Below are 20,770 nucleotides of genomic sequence, written 5' to 3' on the forward strand. Positions count from 1 at the left end.
TAAACAGTGTAATAAAGGACATTTGAAGACATTTTCAATTATATTCTTAATATAAATGTATATAAAATATTATTACAAGGGAATGTTTGGGGGAAAGTTAATTTTTCATATTCTTATATTTTAGCACATTTTATTTAAAAACCAGAACTTAAAAATTAACAGAACCATGAAATATCCATTAGCAAGTGCAAATCCAGGCCACAGCTCTATGCAATATACTTGTAATGGTTTGGATTCTCTTTATCTCTTTCCATGTAGCCTCTCTCTATTAAGGATTCTATTTGCTTCTTCAGGTCTCGAGGCTACAAGATAAAGTAAATTCTCAGGGTTAAGAAATATTAATTGACAGCATTTACCATTCTCCCCTCAAACCCACAAAAAATGACACATTTACATACTTTCAAAACTATAATTTATATTATATAACTGGTAATAAATATAGCAAAACTTTATAAGGAACTGACTCCATTGAGTAGGTGCTGACTCATTGTGACCTAGATATAGGGCAGAGTAGACATGCCCCTGTGAGTTCCTTAGACATGTAACTGTTTATGAGAGTACAAAGCCCAGACTTTTTTGCTTGCAGTGCTTAGTGCTTTCAAACTACTGACCCTCTGGATGGTACCCAACATTTAAGTGGTGCACTACTGGGGCTCCTTTAAAAATGGATGTTTTCAAATATGATGAAAGTATATTTCATCCAAAGGGAAAAGTACCAGAGCTTGCATTATAAACACCCAAAAATGTAGAAGGCAAAGGAGGACAGTAGGAGCCCCAAATCTGTCCACAGACTATCCAGTTAGATTAAGCCTTTGGCAGATCCTCCCTGTCCACTGGTAAGGCACTCACAACAGCCTTACTATCAGACAGAGATTATTGTAAACGTGATGATGGTGGATCGAACCATGGAATAATATGATACTTGGTCGGCTGACCTCCCTCTTGACCCAACCTGAATGTGCTCCAGGCTAAAATATTTTCACTTGTTCCACGAAAATAATTTCTTCTCTGGCTTTTAAAATATTGACAGTGGACTCTTACTTTTTATTTGTCTTTTAATCTTCATATTATTATTATTTGATTCTCTTGCTGATTTGTTTAGATTTTGTTTGTTGGGTTTCCCAGTTTGTGATGCACAGAGGAGTGGATGCAGAGAGATAATAACTTGATGTCATGGTTTATCAAGGACATGGAGGTGTGGGGTTGAAGGTGAAGGGATTTAGCAGGCTAACAATGAATACAGGAGGACTGGAGGGAACATCGAACTCATTATGATGATGGATACAAAACTCTTTTAAAAGCAATTTAACCATGGAAGTGCATGATCTGTGAATACTAAATCATGAAAACTATTTTTTTAAACGGTAAAAGTGTAATCAAACTTCATCGAAGGGTTACCATGGGTCAAGGAGAATGAGTTGTTGCTTAGGGCGCATTGAGTTTGTTAATGGTGGTACTACAATTTGGAGAGGGGAAACAATAATGGGTTAAAACACAAAGTGTGTAATATTTGGCAGTGAATTCCACATGTAGAAATTGTAGAATTGTGGGTTAAAGAGGGTGAATGTATTTTGGAAACACATTAAACATCTGTTTTTAAATCTAGTACTTATCCTCTCCTCCTAAAACTCTACCTTCCGGGCATCTTTTTAGTCTAAAACTGAAATGACCTGTGCCTCATCTTTCAGGCAAATGAAAGGTTTATAAAACTTAGAATAATCAATTGCAGGTTACTAACATGAACTTTTATACAGGGTTTGAACTCATGATGCAGGAAAAGATAGGAAAGTATGATGGGAAATGCTAACCAAGTACCATATCTACTCGAGGATAAGCCGACCTTAATATCAGACGAGGCACCTAATTTTAACCACACAAAAACTGCATAAAAATATGCTAAAAAGCTTCAGCTTATATATGAGTGTATACAGTAGGTAGAAAGAATGCTATTAGATTATAGAGATTTCAACCAATGTCACAGACAAAATAGCCATGAATTGTTTAATGGAAAGATAATTTGTGTTTTCATTGAAAATCACAATTTAAATAAAGATATCCTTCAAAAATTGCTAGAGTATACTTAAGGTTCTCAAAAAGTGGGTAGTTGATACCTTAGGCCTGGCTTGCTACCATGCAGAATGCATTGGAAAGTAGATTGTTGCAGATATGGTTAGGTTAACATTTAACACCCTATCATTTGATCTCCCTTATATACTCAATTCAAATTTGTTCTGCTTTTTTTCCTGCCAGTCAAATTGACACCTTAATAAAAACACTATAAATCCATATCAAACCTATTAGACACCAAATAGTAGTAGACACCAAATAATCTAGTAGTCACCAAATAATAGTGTCCCTGCAGGGCAGAGTATAACTGTTTTTTAAAGATTGCTAGGCTAACAGTCTCTATACAAGCAGACTCCCTCTTTTTTCTTCCAGGAAGCAACTTGAATTTTTGGTTAGCTAGAAAGTGTTTAACCCATGTGGTACCAGTGATTCCTAAATATAACAGTACAATCTAGACTAACTGAAGTAAATTTGTGCTTTACTTACACCAATAATCAAACTAACATACATTTTCTAATTGTACATAGTAAGTACAATTTTATCGTGAATTTGCATACCAGCATTTTTTCTTTTAATATTACTTCATTATTATTAAGTTGGGGTAAATATGTTTACCTGTAATGTGAATTTTAGTTGGTTATATAATTCAGACAGAAGTGCATTATGGTTAAGTGTTTTCCTTTTCTTCATAATTCGAACAATTGCAGCATCAATGTAGTATTTTCTATCTTGGAAAACTCTTTCTGTTGAAATAGTTTGTTTTTCTTGTACCTAATGAAACCCATGACATAGAAATAAGAGGTGGATATTTTAAAGTTATAACATTTAAACTTTGCCCAAATTACACAATTTAACTTGAAATATATTTTGGGTTAGATTGTTAGAGGAATACAAGTAACAATAGCACATATCTAAGAAAACATGTCTGCTTAGAGAGGATGTAGTGGCTAGTTACGTGGTCAAAGACTAGTCTACTCTAAATACTATGACATATTTATATCTACAGTAATTTACGTCCAGGAGCACAGGAGGCACAGTAGTTATGCTGGGACTACTAAGGGAAGTTTAGTTCAAACCCTCTAGGGGCTCTATAACAGAAAGATGAAGTTTCTCACTCCTGTGAAGACTTTCAACTTCAGAAAACCACATGGACAGTTCTGCTTTAACCGATGCAATCAAATGAGCCAGAATCAACTCCAGGACAGTGAGATTCTTGCCCCACTCCCTCCGGCCCCATTCATTTAAATACTGTCACATGGTTGTTGCTGTGATGTACCGTGGCATTTTATGTGCTGTTATTTTGGAAAAAAATTATTCCACTGGAAACTGAAATATCAGGGAGTCACTATGTTGAGGAGGTTTCAGCAGAGCTCTCAGACTACAGCACAAATTACACTCCTAAAAGTAAAGACAACTTTAATGATGGGGATTAAACATTTTCGGAACCTTCAATTGCTGATATGTCATAGTTGAAAATGAGGAGAAACAGCCGCACACAAACATTCAGTATCAGACCAAGAAGTGTATGAATTGTGACTCATAAAGATCAGTTAATTTTAAGATAAAGTATCCAATGCATGAGTAAACTGAAATCAACTGGCATTGATCATTCAGAATTGGAGAATTGCATAGCATACAATGCTGAGATCAGCAGATTCTGGAGGAATGGTATCATATTCATCCTCCCCTCCACTATCATGATCCCAATTCTACCTTAGAAATCTGGCTAGACCAGAGGATGTACATAGGTACAGAGAGCAGCTGGAAACACAGAGAATTCAAGACAGGTGACTCCTTCAGGACCAGTGGTGAGAGTGGCGATACCTGGTGGGTGGAGAGAATGTGGGGTACAAAGAGGGAACTGATTACAAGAATCCACATATAGCCTCTTCCCTGGGGGAGAGACAGCTGAGAGAAGGCGGTGGGGGAGACATTGGACAGTGTAATATATGACAAAATAATAATTCATGAATTATGAAGGGTTCATGCGGTAGGGGGCAGTGGGGAGGGAAGGGGACAATGAGCAGCAGATATTAAGGGCTCAAGTAGAAGGCAAGTGTTTTGAGAATGATAATGGCAACAAATGTACATATGTTCTTGACAAAATGGATGTATGTATGGATTGTGATAAGAATTGTATGAGCCCCCAATAAAATGATTAAATAAAAAATAATATTCAAGCTCTACTTTGAAGTACACTGCTGTTTATATGGCTACAAGGAAGATCAGTTAATACAACTAGTATTCAAATTTAGGCAACAACTATTGTTGTTATAAAGTGTTAGTAGCTTTAATAGTTGAACTTCAGAGAGATATATGGTATTTATATAACAATCTATCCCAAATCCACTTAAACCATGTTGATTTGGACTCAAAGCAATCCTATATAGGAGAATTTGTACAATGTAGGTGTGTATTCATGAGTGTGTGTTTGTATATAATAATTCAACTAATAAATATAACAAAATGGTAGGGTATTAAATGATTCCTCTATTCAGATAAGCAAGCAGTAAATCCAAACACTAATGGTTATGCTTCATGAGGGTAGTGAATAATGTGTTTTCAAAATCTACATGTAAGCCTGGATACCCTACAGAGATGAGAAAGGATGCAGTAAGCTGAGCTTAAAAGCAAAGAGAATTTGTTGTAGAAAACTGCAAAGTGGAAATAACTATTTGCAGGGGCACTTAATTTTTTTAATTACACAATGAAAAATTCTAATGTTAATGATCAAAGTAATAAAATACACTAATAAAATGCACCAAAAAATGGAAAACTGAGACTCATCTTACTGAAAAAGGCAAAGACATGAATCACATTTTAGGTATAAATATATATATATAAATATATACATCCAAATACTGATAAAATTGTAAAGATTTCTTAATACTATTCTCAAAAATGAGACATCCAAAAGGAATCACAGGACTCTAATACGGGACAGATATGTAGAGCAAGTTACCAATGACAGCAAAATGTACCATTTCCCATATTAAATTATCCTCCACGATACAGCAAATGGATTGTCAAAGATCAAGTCTCAGTACAGCAAAAGAAAGGCACAGAGTGCATCTGTACGTATAAATATCTACTTAAAAAGGATGATAAATGTAAAAAGAAGCACAAGAAAAGAACTACACCACCTATCAAAATATGAACTAGAAAAAAAATCACAAGCAGCAGATAAAAAAGAAAACAAAACACTGAAAAGAGATATAGGACATAGAATGTAAGGAAATAGGAAAAAAATCAATGAAACTTTTAAGTTTTTTAAAGTTCCATTAAGTGAATTCTTTCGGGAGGAGGGGGGCCGCTCATGTGCTTGGGATTGGGGCCAGCGTCTCAGACATCTCTACTGGCTCCCTGCTTCATGCCAGTATATTGCATTCATGTCTTGGTGCATAGGGTTGAAGTCTGGAGAGTGTGTCAAATGTGCATGATCTTACCCCACAACACTGGGATGAAACACTTAGGATGTGCAACAGAACAGCAAAGGAAGCAAAGATATGAAGTGCCAAGGGAACACCAAAAATAGACTGTGGAGCCAGGGCGTGGCACCCCATTAGGCTTGACACTCCTGAAGGTCAAGAAACAGACTGTGAACTATTTATAGGCTTGTCTTTTTTGTTGCTGGTTTTTGTTTTGTTTTCTTTTATTCAATTTTTAGGCTCTCTCTTGATTATCTGCTTATTATTGTCTCTGAAAATCTATATAGATGAGATAGGCAGGATAAAAAATCCAGAGGAGAAAACAATGGACTGAAGATTCAGAGGAGTGGGAGACATGGGAGAGGGAGAGGTGCGGAAAAGGAAGTCAGGTTAACAAATCCAGGGACAAGGGAACAAGTGATCTAAAATTGATGGCGAGGAAGGTGTGGGATGGTTGGTAGTGCTTGATCAATGTACTGAGAGGAATTATCAAAACCTAAATGAAGACTGAATATGATAATGGAACAGGCAAAAAGTAAAAGAAAATAGAGGAAAGAAGTAGGAGGCAAGGGGCATTTATAGAGGTCTAAATACAGGAAAGTACATATGTAAATATATTTACATATAATGATAGGGGAAAAGATCCATGTACATATGTTGATATGTTTAGTAATAATGTGTCAGATGGACACTGATTCTCTACACAAGTACGCCCTCAATACAGGAAAACTGTTCTAATAACCTGGTTTTCCGTGATGCTCAGCATCCTGACACAATCGCTGAAGACAAAATGGGTGCATAGCAAATGTGTTAAAGAAAGCGGATGGTGCTTGGCTATTAAAAGATACAGCATCTGGGGTCTTAAAGGCTTGAATATAAACAAGCAGTCATCTAACTGAGAAGCATTAAAGCCCACATGAAAGAAGCACACCAGTCGGTGTGATCAGGTGTCCATGGGATCAGGTATCAGGCATCGAAAACCCAGAACAAAAAAAAATCTTATCATTGTGAATGAGAGGGTGTAGAGTGGAGACACAAAGCCTATCTGTAGACAATTGGACATCCCCTTACAGAAGGGTCACAATGATGAGCCAGTCACAGTGCAATATAGTACTAATGAAACTTAAAACTTTCCTCTAGTTATTTAATGCTCCAGGCCCCACTACCATGATCACAGTTTTACCTTACAAATCCAGCTACATCAGAGCATGTACATGGGTACAGAGTAAGAACTGGAAACTCAGGGAATACAAAACAGATAAACCCCTCAAGACCAATATTAGACTATCAATCCTAGGGTTAGGAGAAAGTGGAGGGGGCGGGAAGGGAGTACCAATCACAATGATCTATATATAACCCCTTCCCAGGGGAATGGAAACAGAAAAGTGCATGAAGGGAGACATGAATCAGTGTGAAACATGAAAAAAATAATAAATTATCAAGGGTTCATGAGGAAGAGAGGGTAAAAATGTGTGGTTGATACCAAGGGCTGAAGTAGAAAGCAAATGTTTTGAGAATGCCAAAATCATACAAATGTGCTTGACACAGTGGATGTAAGTATGGATTATAGTAAGACTGTATGAGCCCCAATAAAATTATTTTTTTAAGTACAGCTAACCTTTTTTAACCTAGACTTACAAAGAAAAGAAGGGAACTGGTGGTTATCCAAAATAAAAAATGAATGTAGAACATAGTATTAAATTCTACAGGAATAAAAATAATCACAGAAAAACAATGAATAAATTTATGAGAAGAAATGAGCTAACTCTTTTCAAATGAGCAAGTTTCTATCAACATACTTTCCCTACATTACTTCTAAAACAAATAGCAGATCCCAATAAATCTGTAACACGTGAAAAACACTAATCCAAACACTGCCCCCAAAAGAAGTCCAAACCCAGTCATCTTCACAGAGAAAATCTACCAAATATTTATAGAAATCAACATTTCAGCACTTAATCATGTATTAGTAGTGAAAGGATTACATTTTAATACATTAATATATAACTGCAGAATATCCATCATTAATCTAAATGCAGAACAATTTTTAAAATCCTATCAAAATGAAATACATAATACACAAACAGGAAATTAACATATGAAATTAGCAAGGAAATATACCATGCTAATTTAGCAAATAAAAACAAAAATGTGATTATCTCAATTCACTGAAGACTTCTGTCAAGTCCAACACCCTTTCTTGATACGTACACTCAGTGTGATAACAACAGAAAGGAAATTTCTCAACCTTAGTGGGTCTGAAACATGCAGTTAACGTCATACTACGTTGAAAAAGTCCAACCCAAGTTTTTTCGCTTAAGACAAAGGAAGAGGCATAGATATCTCATGACTACTACACAATTTTGTATGGCAAGCCAGGTAAATTATGCAAGAAATGAAAAGTTACTCAAATAAGAATGTCATTAAGATATCCTTTACTTCTTTTGCAACTGACATGATCCTTGCTGTTGTTAGAGCCCATCAGTCAGTACTAACTCACAATGACTGAAAGACTGTCTTGTTCTTTATCATTGATCTTTTACATAGTAAAGCCTAAAGAATCTTTAGGATACTAAATCTAATAAATGAATTCAGTGACGCGTGGTACAAAGAAAACACGCAAAAACCTGTTGGAATTTTGAACACCAATAAAGAATAATCTGAAAAGGACATTATTCCATTTCTAAAAGTATCTAAAATAATTAAACACAAAGAAATCCATTTAATCAGGGATTTGAGACTTGTACAATAAAAATTATAAAATGCTACTTTAATTTTTTTAAGATTTGAATAAAAAGACATTGTTGGATTGCAGAAGGGAATGCGAGCCCACCTTGGGCCCACAGAAGAATTACAACCAGTCAAGATGCAAAAGTGGCAAAAGGAGTTTATTTGATAGCTTGAGTTAGCATTTCCCCTCCCGCCACTGCCAAGCGCAGCGGGCACCCAGCATCCAAAAGGAAATCAGCTCTGAGTTCTTTGTTCACTGGGCTTTTATGGAGCCAGGGCCAGGGGCAGTCCAGTGTTGCTGTTCTTTATTGGAGAAAACTTCTGGTGCTAGCGTTGTCCAGTAGTGGTTGGCAAGTAGTTTTGCATGTATTTTCTTGACTGGTCAATAGGGGGTGGTGGGAGCTGCACTCTACTGGTCAGTCTGGGGCAGGTGATGCCTTCTCTGACAGAATTACCTCAGTGTCCAGGAATCTGAAATAAGAGCTTAAACCTGCCCCAGACTTTGGTTTTATACGGCCTGTCATGGTGCTTGTGCTGGCAGTTGTAAACCAGGACCCTACACCCCTTTTATGTTGTCACTGTTTGGAGTAACCATACTCCAACCTCACTCGGCAATAAGCAGGTGCACAGAAGCGAAAAATTTACCAGGTTACATAACGCATCACATAGTTAATTCACCTTCACTTAGAAGTGCATATGTTTGTCTAAGTATCATAAGTTGCACTGTGTTAATGCGGTCTTTTACAAAAGTAACTAGTCTATTAAGAATACAAGGCCCAAAGGTTAACAACAGAAGCAGTATTACTACAGGTCCTATCATAGAGGATAATAGGGTAGTGTACCATGGGGAATTGCTAAACCACTGAGAGTACCAGCTTTGGTTTTCTGAGTTAAAATTCTGTCCTCAATGCCTTTTCGGATATGTTTCATGGAGGCTTTTATTATTTCTGAGTGGTCTGCATAGAAACAGCATTCTTCATTAAGGTTCATACATAAACCTCCTTGCTGTAGAAAAATTAAATCTAGCCCTCTACGATTTTGTAGGACTCCCTCGGAAAGAGAGCTTGCAGATTTTTGTAGATGCGTTATTTCATCTTCTAGTCTGGCTAAATCTTCATCAATTAAACTCTGGAGATGGGTCAGTCCATTAGTTTGGTTGCTTAGAGCAGCTATTCCTGTGGCTGCTCTAGCAGCACTAGCTCCAAGTAACAGAGTGACTGTTAAAACAGTGACAGGTTCTTTTTTAACCTTCTGGTGGCGTTGGTTTAACTATCCATCTTTCCACGAATGGTCAATAACCCATGGGAAAAGAATTATATTTGCACAGAATTCTGTACCATTGGTTGGGTGTAACAACTTGGTATACAGGCAAGGGGAATTAAGGAATTTGAACAGATCCACACACTATTTTTAGTAGGAATTATCCACTTACTGCTTTGGTTGACTTGAGATTTATGTTTATACATGCGGCCTCATAATTTTTTGGAATTTTTCCCACACACGTTCCAACGAACATTTTCTACTGTGAAACTTTGTTCTTATGGATATACCAGTCACACCTTGCATCGGCCTCCTGAAACAAAGTTCTGTTTATAGCTAAGGCATCATAATATGGGGGTTCTATATTATAACAAAGCCAACAACTTTTGGTAGCATTGGGGTTAGTACTGTTTAAAGCATTATATGTTGATACTATTAAATCAAACAAAGGAGAACTGAGGTGAGCTCTGTTTTGCGTGTCTTTTGGACCAGCCGTTGAAGTTAAAGTACATAAGACTTTTGGGACTGGGGTGGCTATTATTTTGGAAGGTTTGGGACGGCTGGGTACTACTAACAAACGGATTAAATTATAATTGGGTCTTCCGTTATACAGATACAAGGTCCACGTTATCCCTCGGGTCCAGGTCTCCCTGTGATGGTACCGGCTGTGGATGGTGATATTTTTTGGTATTATTAGCATCAGCACTATTACTTAACACAAATTACATTGACATATTCTTCTTTAGAACTCCATTTCCAGTCACCATCATTGGTGGTTACACAAGCCCCTTCAGAATAGCCCATCATGCTTTGCTGGAACACTCCTGCTGCAGGCTACATCCCCACGACTTTCCTCTGTCAGTGCCCTCAGGCCAGGTCGTAGGGCACACATAAAACCCCTCTTTCCTCATGACCAGTTTATTATTTGAAGCTGTGCTAGGACCAATCCTTCTTTCTTGCCAGAGTTGTTCAAGGCTGAAAAATATTTCAGGATACTGCATTGTAGTTTTTGAATGTGTCTTACTTACTGTTGCCAGAATGTCTCCATGACTAAATTTTTTAGAGTCCAGGTGTGAATCCAAGGTTCATGTTGGTTATAATCACAGTTTACCTTGATAATCGCAGAGAGGAACACCCAGAGGGCTGCCAGCCACAGGATCATGATGGTCTACTGAGGCGCACCCAAAGGGGGTTGGGTGGGATGCTGAGTTACCGTCCACACCTTTTCTGGAGGCTCCGCTAGGCGGGTATGGCTGTTGTGAAACCAGGCAGCTTTCCTGTCCTCCACCTTTAAGGCTGTAGGAGAGGTTAAAACAACCTGATAAGGCCCCTTCCATTTGATTTCTAGATTTTTGCTACGGAACCTTCGAACCCAGACCCAATCTCCAGGCAAATGCTGATGTTGACTTGCAGCTGCATTTGCCTGCTCAATGGCATTTTGGTAAACAGCCTGAATGGTGGGTCAAACATTGGCCTGTATCGCCTGCAAGGCTTGCATAGCCCCTAATATCGCAGGAGGCCTGCATAGGGCGGATTGAACGCTCTAGGGATAATGGGAGGTGGTTTACCATACACAATTTTAAAAGGTGCTAATCTAAACATGTAGGGGGAATTCTGCACATGGAATATAGCAAACGGCAGGAGAGTCACCCAGTTTTCGCCAGTCTCAGAGGCTAATTTGGTCAAAGTCTCCTTTAAAGTTCTGTTCATTCTCTCTACTTGCCCAGAGCTTTACGGGTGGTATGCACAATGCAGTTTCCAACTGGTCCCCAGAGCCCGGGCTAAATCTGGAACGACCTCGCTTACAAAAGCAGGCCCATCATCGGATCCAATTGTTTGAGGCATTACATAACTTGGAACTATTTCTTTTAACACATTTTTACTACTGTCAGGGCTGTCTCTATTTTAGTTATGAAAGCCTCTACCCAACCTGAAAAAGTATCAACGAGAACTAACAAGTACTTGTAACCATATTTGCCTGGCTTGATTTCAGTAAAATCCACTTCCCAACATAGCCCAGGTTGCTTACCTCTTTCTCTAGCCCCTTGATGCATATTTATAATTTTACCTGGTTTCATTTCTTGGCAGACATGGCATTGGCTCATCAGCTGTTCTGCAGTCAGTCCTTGGCCTTTCAACTGTAGTTTGGCAGTTTGCAACAATTGCAGCACCTTTTTTCCCCCTAAGTGAGTGGTACGGTGTAAATTGTACATCTCTTGTCCTACCTCAGTAGAAGGATAAGATTGTCCTGGGACTTCAGCCACAGCATGTCCTCCTCAGTTAGGACTTGCAGCTCGTTTGACCCACAGTTCTTCTTCAGCTGTGTAGCCAGGCACATTTGAAATGGACCCCATTCTTGGAAGAGAAAATTGAACAAGGCATACCTGCCCACCTGGTTCTCAGGTCCATCTCCTTTCTTTTCTTGGACTGCAGCCTTTCTCACGTATTTGTCTGTGGCACGATTGCCCTTAGCTTCCATGGAGTCTTCCTTTTTGATGGCCGGAAGTGTGAACCACTGCCACAGCTTTTGGCAGTGTTACGGCTCCCAATAGCTGCAGCAACTCAGTCTTATTCTTTATTTCTTTTCCTTTAGCAGTTATGAATCTTCTTTATTTTTACTGGGAGGACTGATATTCGTCCTGGTTGGTAGTATGTAGTAGTTAAAAGTTGTCTTTTTGAATCCGTCAAGCAGACTTGTTAGTTTTTAAAGTATATTTGGGCACTTAACTTGGTTAAAATGTCTCTTCCTAGCAGGGGTGTCGGGCGCTTGGGGATGAGCATGAAAGAGTGACTTACTGGACCCACGCTGAGGTCCATTTTGTGCTTTGAAGTCCATTGGTAACAGTTGGTTCCCGTGGCACCTTGCACCCAGCTGGTATGAGACAGCAGTTTTCCATTGTCATGGGTGAGGACCAAGTGTTTTAGCCCCGTGTCAACCAAGAAATCAACCAGTTTCCCCTCCACCAATCATGTTACCCTAGGTTCCGGGAGGGATTCCGAACCCTGACCTCCTCATTCTAGGTCTTGCCTTTTTTCCCTCACATAAAATAGGGGACGTGCTGGCTTAAGAAGATTGGAGAACCAGTCAACTCGGTGTCCATCCTCCTGGAAATGCCAGCACCATGTTATTCCTTTCAAAAGTTCTTTTATCTTGAGACAATTTCTGGCCCAGTACCCTCTTTCCTTGCATTGATTCCTCTGATATTTTCCTAGCCTAGGCCTCCCATTCTTATTAATGTGTTCCCTTGGGCATCCCTGTTCTCCCTCTTCACTTACAGTAGCTGCCACTAATACTCAGGATTTCCCTAGTCATTTTCCTGGTTTCTCTTGCCTGGAACCTTCGATCTTCCATCTGCTGTCTTTCCTCTCTTTCAGGTTTTCCTTTATTGTTATAGACCTTCTCTGCCACCTTCAACAAATCCTTCAAAGTCTTCTCTCCCAGCCTTTCTACTTTCTGCAACTTCCTGCCACTTCTAACAAATTCTTTAAAGTCTTCTCTCCCAGCCTCTCTACTCTCTGAAACTTTCTTTTGACATCTGATGCGGCTTCACTAATAAAAGCCATTATTACTGCAGCCCTACTTTCCTCTGATAACATGTGTATGGGGGGATATAGCCTAAAAGCTTCCATGATGTGTTCTAAGAACACAGCTAGACTTTCTTGAGGACCTTGCCTTATATTACCTACCTTGGCCAAATTGGTTGGCTTTCTTGATGCCACTCAGAGACCAGCCATGAGAACCTGGCGTTAAACTCGGAGCCTCTCCCTATCTTTGGTTCATTGAAGTCCCATGCAGGTCTTTTCAGGGGGAAATGTCTGGTTGATCACCCCAGAGTTTATTGTGGGCTGGCCACCTTCACCTGCTACCTGCTTCCTGGCCCCCTGTAGGATTCACTCTTTTTCTTCTGTGTTGAGGAGAATGCAGAAGCTGCTGGCAATCATCCTAGGTGTGCTAATGCATCAACAGAACAGAGTCTAGGAGGTTAATAAGATTCTGAGGGTTTTCAGAAAACCTCGCATTCTGAGACTCCCAGGTATACAGATTGCTGGTGGAGAAAGGCTAATATTGGAGACCTTGCTCCCAGTTATCTCTTGCAGGGGCGACTGCCCTCAGTGGCAGGGTCTGGGAAGAGGAAGGTGCTGGGATGGAACAAAGTCCTGGGCTGGAACTGGAGGGGTTTAAATTCCTGCCCAATCGCTGTGTGGAAAGAGTGGCAGGCCCCACAGGAGTTTGAACAGGAAGAGGGGGAGAACTGGGAGGAGGAGGGCTAGGTGAAGGGGAGAGACTGGCGAAGGTGGGAGTTCAGGGGAGGGGGCAAGCTTTGGAGGGGAAGTTTTTGGTGGGAGGCACTTGAGATTAAGGGAGTCTGGGTGTGCATGGGGTGGGGAGGGGCGGTGTTATAAGGGGGCAGTGCCTGGCAGGATTTTTTTTTCTTTTCATCTTCAGGAGGTGACTCTGCCTCAGCCTGCAAAACTTTTGGGTGAACATTGTTAGTGACCAATACCTGGGTATGAAAATTGTTTTATCCAATTAGGGGGATTCCGTGACAAATCTTGCCACACCAGGACATAAGGTATTTGGTCAGGATGGCCTTCTTGTCCGAGTTGGAAGACAACATCCTTTACTTTCTAGATGATAGGTAGACTAAAGGTTCCCTCGCTCAGCCATTCAACTCCGAATGTCGGCCACTTTGAACAACAGAAAATTATTAGTTTTCCTTTTTTAATTTCCACAGAGAGATTATTTACTTTAGTTTTAACCTTTTAAAAATATTATCAACCAATAGGGACAATGGGGTGCTGGAGGAGCCGCCAATAGCTGTGGAAAAATAAATTATTAAGGACAAGACAAGTGACAAGGAAGCAAGACAGACAAACAACTTGTGACACAGACTAAACAAAGAGGATGATCACTCAGTGTCTTCAGATTCTCTGAGGCGCCTAGCACCTCCCCATCCGAACAGACCCAGTCTATCGGAACCCAGGTTCGGACTCTAACTGGAACTTACCTGGGGCACAGGAGGACTTCTCCCACTCTGAACCCGACCAGTAAGCTCTGTGACACGTCCCCCTCAGTCGTATTTTGGTCTCAATTAACGGCGTCACCCAGAAATCTGTCCTGACAGAATTTCTGAAAAACTCCTACCTCAAGGTCGGTCCGTGTGTCTGTGGCAGGGCCCATGCTCTCAATCCCAGATCCCAGACAAGCCCCTAAATGTTGAATTGGGGCAGGGAACATGAGCCCACCCTGGGCGCACATAAGAAATACGACCAGTAATTTATTTGCTAGCTTGAGCTAGGGCTTCCCTCCCTCCACTGCCCAGCGCAGTGGGGATCCAGCATCCAAAAGGGAATCAGCCCTGAGTTCTTTGTTCGCTGGGCTTTTATGGGGCCAGGGACAGGGGGCAGTCCAGTGTTGCTGTTCCTTAAATTTATTGGAGAAAACTTCTGGCGCCAGCGTTGTCCAATAATGGTTGGCAAGCAGTTTCGCATGTATTTTCTTGACTAGTCAATAGAGGGTGGTGGTGCTGCACCCTACTGGTCAGTCTGGGACAGGTGATGCCTTCTCTAACAGAATTACCTCAGTGTCCAGGAATCTGAAATTATAGCTTAAGTCTGCCCCAGACTTTGGTTTTATACAGCCTGTCATGGTGCTGGTGCTGGCAGTTGTAAACCTGGACCCCACAACATTCCATTTCCAAGTTCACAGATGAGCTGAATAAATGCAATACCCATCATCAGTTTTCTCTGTAAATATGAAAGGACAAAATGCAAATTTTCAGAATAAAAAATCTAACATAGTGGGGTGTTTTCCTTCCAGATCACTTATTTTGCATTCCTGAATCTAAACTACTACTCAAGATTCCCATCACTTGTTCCTCCCCAAATGTTTGATTTAGCGTCCCTATTATGCATCACCATCTTCATTTACCCAAGTCCTTATTCATGAATGTCTTGTCAATTGGATGGTCCTTCCTCCCTTGACCTCCCAGCTTTGGACAATTCCAAAGTCTGTTCCCTTTGGTATAAAATACTTTATAAGTATTTTATAATAAGGCTTTATATAAGTACTTTATAATAAGGCTTCGCTCCTTATTATCTTGTATCCTATTTGTGTGTTTTATTAATTTCATTCAGCCTAATATTTGCCAGATCCAATCATATTGAGATTTTTGTCACTTTTTTAGTGATGCATAGTATTCCACTTTACCAGCCTTACACTTACGGGCGTTGAGGTTGAGGTTGTTTCCACCTTCTTACTATTGTGTACAGGGTTCCAGAAACATGTTTATGCACAAGTCTGTTAGTGTTATGACTCTCACTTCTTTGGGCTACATACTCACAGAGGGTTTGCTAGATCTATGGAAAGCTTAATTGTTTGCAGTAGTGTCATATCACTTTCCATGGCTGCAAGTCCCACCAGCAATGTATGAGGTTTCAATCTTTCCACCATCCCTCCAGCACTTGCTATTTTCTGTTTTGGTTTCGTATCTCCTTATTACTTTGAATTGTATTACTAGGACAGTTATTGATTGTGAGCATTTCTCCAAATTTGTTGGCCATTTCAATTTTGTCTTTGGTGAAGTCTTTTGCTCACATTTCAGTTCACCTTTTTCTTACTGAGTTATTTCAGTATTCCACAGATTTTACAAATTGGTCTTTTTCCACTGTGGCATTGTCAAATATTTTACCCCCATGTATGGGTTCCCCTCAAAGAAACCTTTTGATGTACATTAAGGGATATATTTTTGTAGGTCCAGGGGAAATATGGGGCTACATGTTTCTGTAAATAATTATTGAGGAAATATTAAATACCTTACTGGATCCCCCAAAATGGATACCATTGGGAGCAGTTCCACTCTGTCCTCTGGGTTTGTTTAGTTGAAATTAACTCAATGTCAATGACTTTGGTTTAGTTTATGAATATTCTCAAAGACAGAGTGAAAAGAAGGATTAGAGCAAAACATCTGTGGTTTGAAATGATCAAGAGACAGACTGCTGGCAAGCCTACTCAAGGAAAGGAAGGAGCAAACATCGATGGCCAGGAAGAGGGATGAAACAGAGGAAATCACAACAGTCCCCACTGAGATTAAAAGGATAAGCACAAAGTACTATAAAAGTCTGTATTCTAATGACTTAAACAGCGGGAAAGACATGGACAGATATTTGGGAAGACAATCCCTCCCTAGATTATCCCATATAGATGTCTCTAACTTCAACAGACTCATAGCAAAAGAAGCAACAGATATGGTAATCAAGAAACTAACAACAAAAAGCCTCCCGAACTACATGGGTTGACAGGAGAATTATATGAAGCATTCAGGGAAGAGCTGAACCAATCCTCCACAAAGTATTACAGGTGTCGAAAAGGATGGCAAACTCCTAAAAACATTCTATGAAGCCAGTATAACTTTGATACTCAAACATGGCCAGGATCCCACAGGAAGAGACAACTATAGACCAATCTCTCTAGCGAACACAAATGCAAAAATCCTTACCACATTTTGGCTAATAGAATACAAAAGTATATAAAACATATTATCCACCATGATCAGGTATGATTCATTCTGGGAATGCAGGAATGGTTTAACATGCAAAAATACATCAATATTATACACCACATTGATAAGAAAAAGTACAAGAATCACATATATAGCCGTTAAAATAAATGCAGAGAAAGCATTTGACAACATCCAACACTCATTCCTAATTAAGACACTCAAGAAGCTAGGAATGGAAGGACAGTTCTCAAGTTAATACAAGCTATCTAAAAAAGGTCAGCAGCCAACATCATAGTCAATTCAGAAAAGACAAAAACATCCCATTGAAAATGGAGACTAAACAAGGATGCTCCCTTGTCCTCACTTCCATTCAACATCATACTAAAGGTGCTAGCTAACAACATAAGCCAGTGGAGGACATTAAGGTATCCAACTAGGAAAGGAGGTGGTGAAACTATCGCTCTTTGAAGACCAAATGATTTTATACATTAAAAAACCCCAAAGCTCCACAACACAAGTACTGACATTGATAGAGGAATATGGTAGAGGGGCCGGATACAAGATCAACTGGCTTCCTATACACACCAGACAAGGCCACGGAACAGGAGATCAAGAAGGCAGTACCCTTCACAATAGCCAAGAACAAACTGAAATATCTAAAGATATATTTAATAACACAACCGCAAAAAAGACATACAAGGAAAATTACAGACTCTACTATAGGAAATCAGAAGTACACTCCACAAATGGGAGAACAACCTATGCTCATGTAATGGAAGTCTCAATATAGTAAAGATTTCAATCTTACCAAAGGCACTATAGGTTTAATGCTATCCTGAATTAAATATCAACAACCTTCTTTAAAGAATTGGAAAAACTGGACACCAATTTCATACGGAGAGGGAAGAAGCCCAGAATTACCAGGGAACTCAAGAAGAAGGACAAATTCAGAAGGCTTGCTTTACCTGACTTTAACACCTACTGCACAGCCACAGTGGTCAAAATATCATGGTAGTTGTTTAATGACAGATACTTTTGCCGATGAAAAAGAACAGAAAACCCAGAAATAAAACCATTAGCATTTAGACATCTGATATTTGACTAGGGCACCAAAAGCATCAATTGGGAGGCAGATTCCCTCTTTAACAAGTGGTACTGGAAACAATGGATATTCACCTGTAGATAAATGAAACAAGATCTTTACCTCACCCCATGCACAAGAACAAACTCAAGGTGGATCACAGACCTAGAAATAAAGCCTCAAACTATTAGAACCAGCAATGGAGGAATCGGGACAAACCTAGGAACCTTGGCTCAGAGAATACAAAAGCTAACTCAATAAAGAAGGGTACACACACAAGTGAACCTGACATTGACAAGTAGGATGTACTAAGGATAAAGCACCTCTGGGGGTCAAAAGACTTCATCAAGATGGTAACAAGACCCACAGACTAGGAGAACATTTTTAGCAATGACACAAAACCTGCACCAAGAGGAAAACAGTTAACTCCCTGAAGAAGTGGACACGAGCCCTGAAAAGAAGTTCCAATAGCCACTAAACATAGGAAAAAATGTGCCCGATCATTAACTATCAGAGAAATGCAAATTAAAACTATGGAAGTGATCTGGTGATATTTAAAGAAAATGAAATGGTACTACGTTATGACCCAGCTATTCCTCTGATGGACTTATATACAAAGAGTAAGACATAAACCACAACCAGTCTTTGTGCTCCAATGTTATTGCAGTGAAATCCACAATCGCAAAGGATTGGAAACAACCCAATTTTCCATCGATAGACAAATGGATTAGAAAACTCTGGCATACTTTGTTTGGTGCTGTCAAGGCCATCTGCAATTGTATGCACAGGTCTATCTGGATAAGATATGCTAGGTAAAGAGTGTGGAGAGGAAAATAACTGGACCAATGGTCCCCGGGGGCCATGGGAGGGTGGGAAGCGGGAGAAAACAGGAGGTGATGGCCAACCCAGGGACAAGGGAACAATGAGAGGTTCAAAACCAGTGGCAGGGAGGGGATTGGAGGACTGGTAGGGAGTGGTCAAAAGCAATGTAACTGAGAGGAATTACTGAAACCAGAATGAAGGCTGAACATGGTAGTGGGACAGGAGGAAAGCATAAGGAAATAGAGGAAAGAAGTAGGAGCTAAGGGCATACATAGAGGCCTAAATACAGGCATGTACATATGTAAATATATTTATGATTATGGGGGAATAGATGTATGTGCATATACTTACAGGTTGAGTAGTAGGGTAGCAGGTGGACATTGGGCCTCCATGTGCTCATTCCCTCTATACAAGAACACTTTGCTCAGCTAAACAGTCATTCCATGAAACCCACCTCCCCAACACGATCGCTGAAGACAAATGTGTACATATACAGATGTAGTGAAGAAAGCTAATGGTGCCCAGCTATCAAAAGATAGCATCTGGGGTATTAAAGGCTTGAAGGTAAACAATCAGCCATCTAGCTCAGAAGCAACAAAGCCCACAGTGAAGAAGCACACAAGCCTGTGTGACCACGAGATGTTGAAGGGATCAGGTAGCAGAACAATACTACACTTACAAGTTTGGGAGAGGAGCCGGCATATCAGGCCCACCTGCAAATTAACCAACAAGGAAAGAGAGAGAACTGTAGGGCAAGTAACAGCTCAAGGCAGGTCATCCCCTCACTAGACCATATAGTGACAGAGGACAATACTAGGGACAAAGAGCGGGGAGTTTAGTCCAGTTTGAATCCACAGTCTGAACAAAGGAAATAAAATAGATAACCAATGGGAGCAAAGCCAGGTCCCAAAAGTCTCTAAAGAGCCCCCAAAATAGAATTCAGCCCAGGAAGGGCAGCTCCCAGAACCCTCCCAGGGCCAGTGGGGAGATGGACATAAAGGTCAGTAGACAGGCTTAGAATTATGTACAGTTTTTTTTTCAATTTTTTGTTTTCTTTTTGTTTGGTCTATGATATTGCTGGTTAGCCTACTTATACAAAACAGGCATGGGAAGCAAGCTCCAGGAGAAATCAATGGGACTAATGGTCCCAGAGAGGCTTGTGAAAGAAAGTTGGGGGGTAGGGGAGGGGGTGGGTGTGGAACAGAGCAATGAGCAAACAATGCCATAGACTGTAGAACAACTAGGGAATTAAAATCAACAACAAGGCGGGCGTAGAGATCCTCAGAGTGTTGGAACAATAAAAATCTAACTGAGAGGAAGTACTAAGTTAAGGTGGGGCAGAGAAAGGTAAATGAAACAGAGGAACAATCTAGGAAACAAAGCTATAAATAGAAGTATAAGCATAGGTGTATATATGTAAATACATTAATACATAAATATAGAGGTATTAACGTATGATGGACTTGGGCCTCTGTTCTTCCCCTCTCTCAATACAAAAACACCTTGTTTTAACAAACTGGTATTCTGTGATACTAAATTTCCCAGTACAATCATTGAAGACAAAATGGGTGCATAAGCAAATGTGGTGAAGAAAGTTGATGGTGTCCAAATATTAAAAGGTAAATGGTGACAAACCAGTCAGGGTACAGTGTAGCAATGATGAAGCATACAAGTTTGCTCTAGTTCTTGAATGCTTCCTACCCCCCACTATCATGATCCCAATTCTACCATACATAACCGACTGGATCGGGAGCTGTACACTGGCATGGATAGGAACTGGAAGTATGGAGAATCCAGGGCAGATGAGCCTCTCAGGAACAGTGGTGAGAGTAGAGATATTGGGAAAGTAGAAGGAGGGTGAGGGAGAAAGGGGAAATAGA

General features: G+C 40.0%; 1 protein-coding gene across 1 annotated transcript in view; it reads right to left on the bottom strand.

The window, feature by feature from the left end:
- Window positions 1-206: 206 nt before the first annotated feature.
- The window catches only part of LOC142435629 (cullin-4B-like), a 170,884-nt gene continuing 150,320 nt past the window's right edge, over window positions 207-20,770 (bottom strand). The window contains exons 22-23 of the mRNA XM_075539849.1: window positions 2,683-2,838; window positions 207-302 (exon numbers count right to left, since the gene is read on the bottom strand). Coding sequence (XP_075395964.1) covers window positions 207-302; window positions 2,683-2,838 — 252 coding nt within the window. The remainder of the gene's footprint in view (window positions 303-2,682; window positions 2,839-20,770) is intronic.

This window comes from Tenrec ecaudatus, chromosome Y, assembly GCF_050624435.1.
Source record: "Tenrec ecaudatus isolate mTenEca1 chromosome Y, mTenEca1.hap1, whole genome shotgun sequence".
Taxonomy (NCBI): Eukaryota; Metazoa; Chordata; class Mammalia; order Afrosoricida; family Tenrecidae; genus Tenrec; species Tenrec ecaudatus.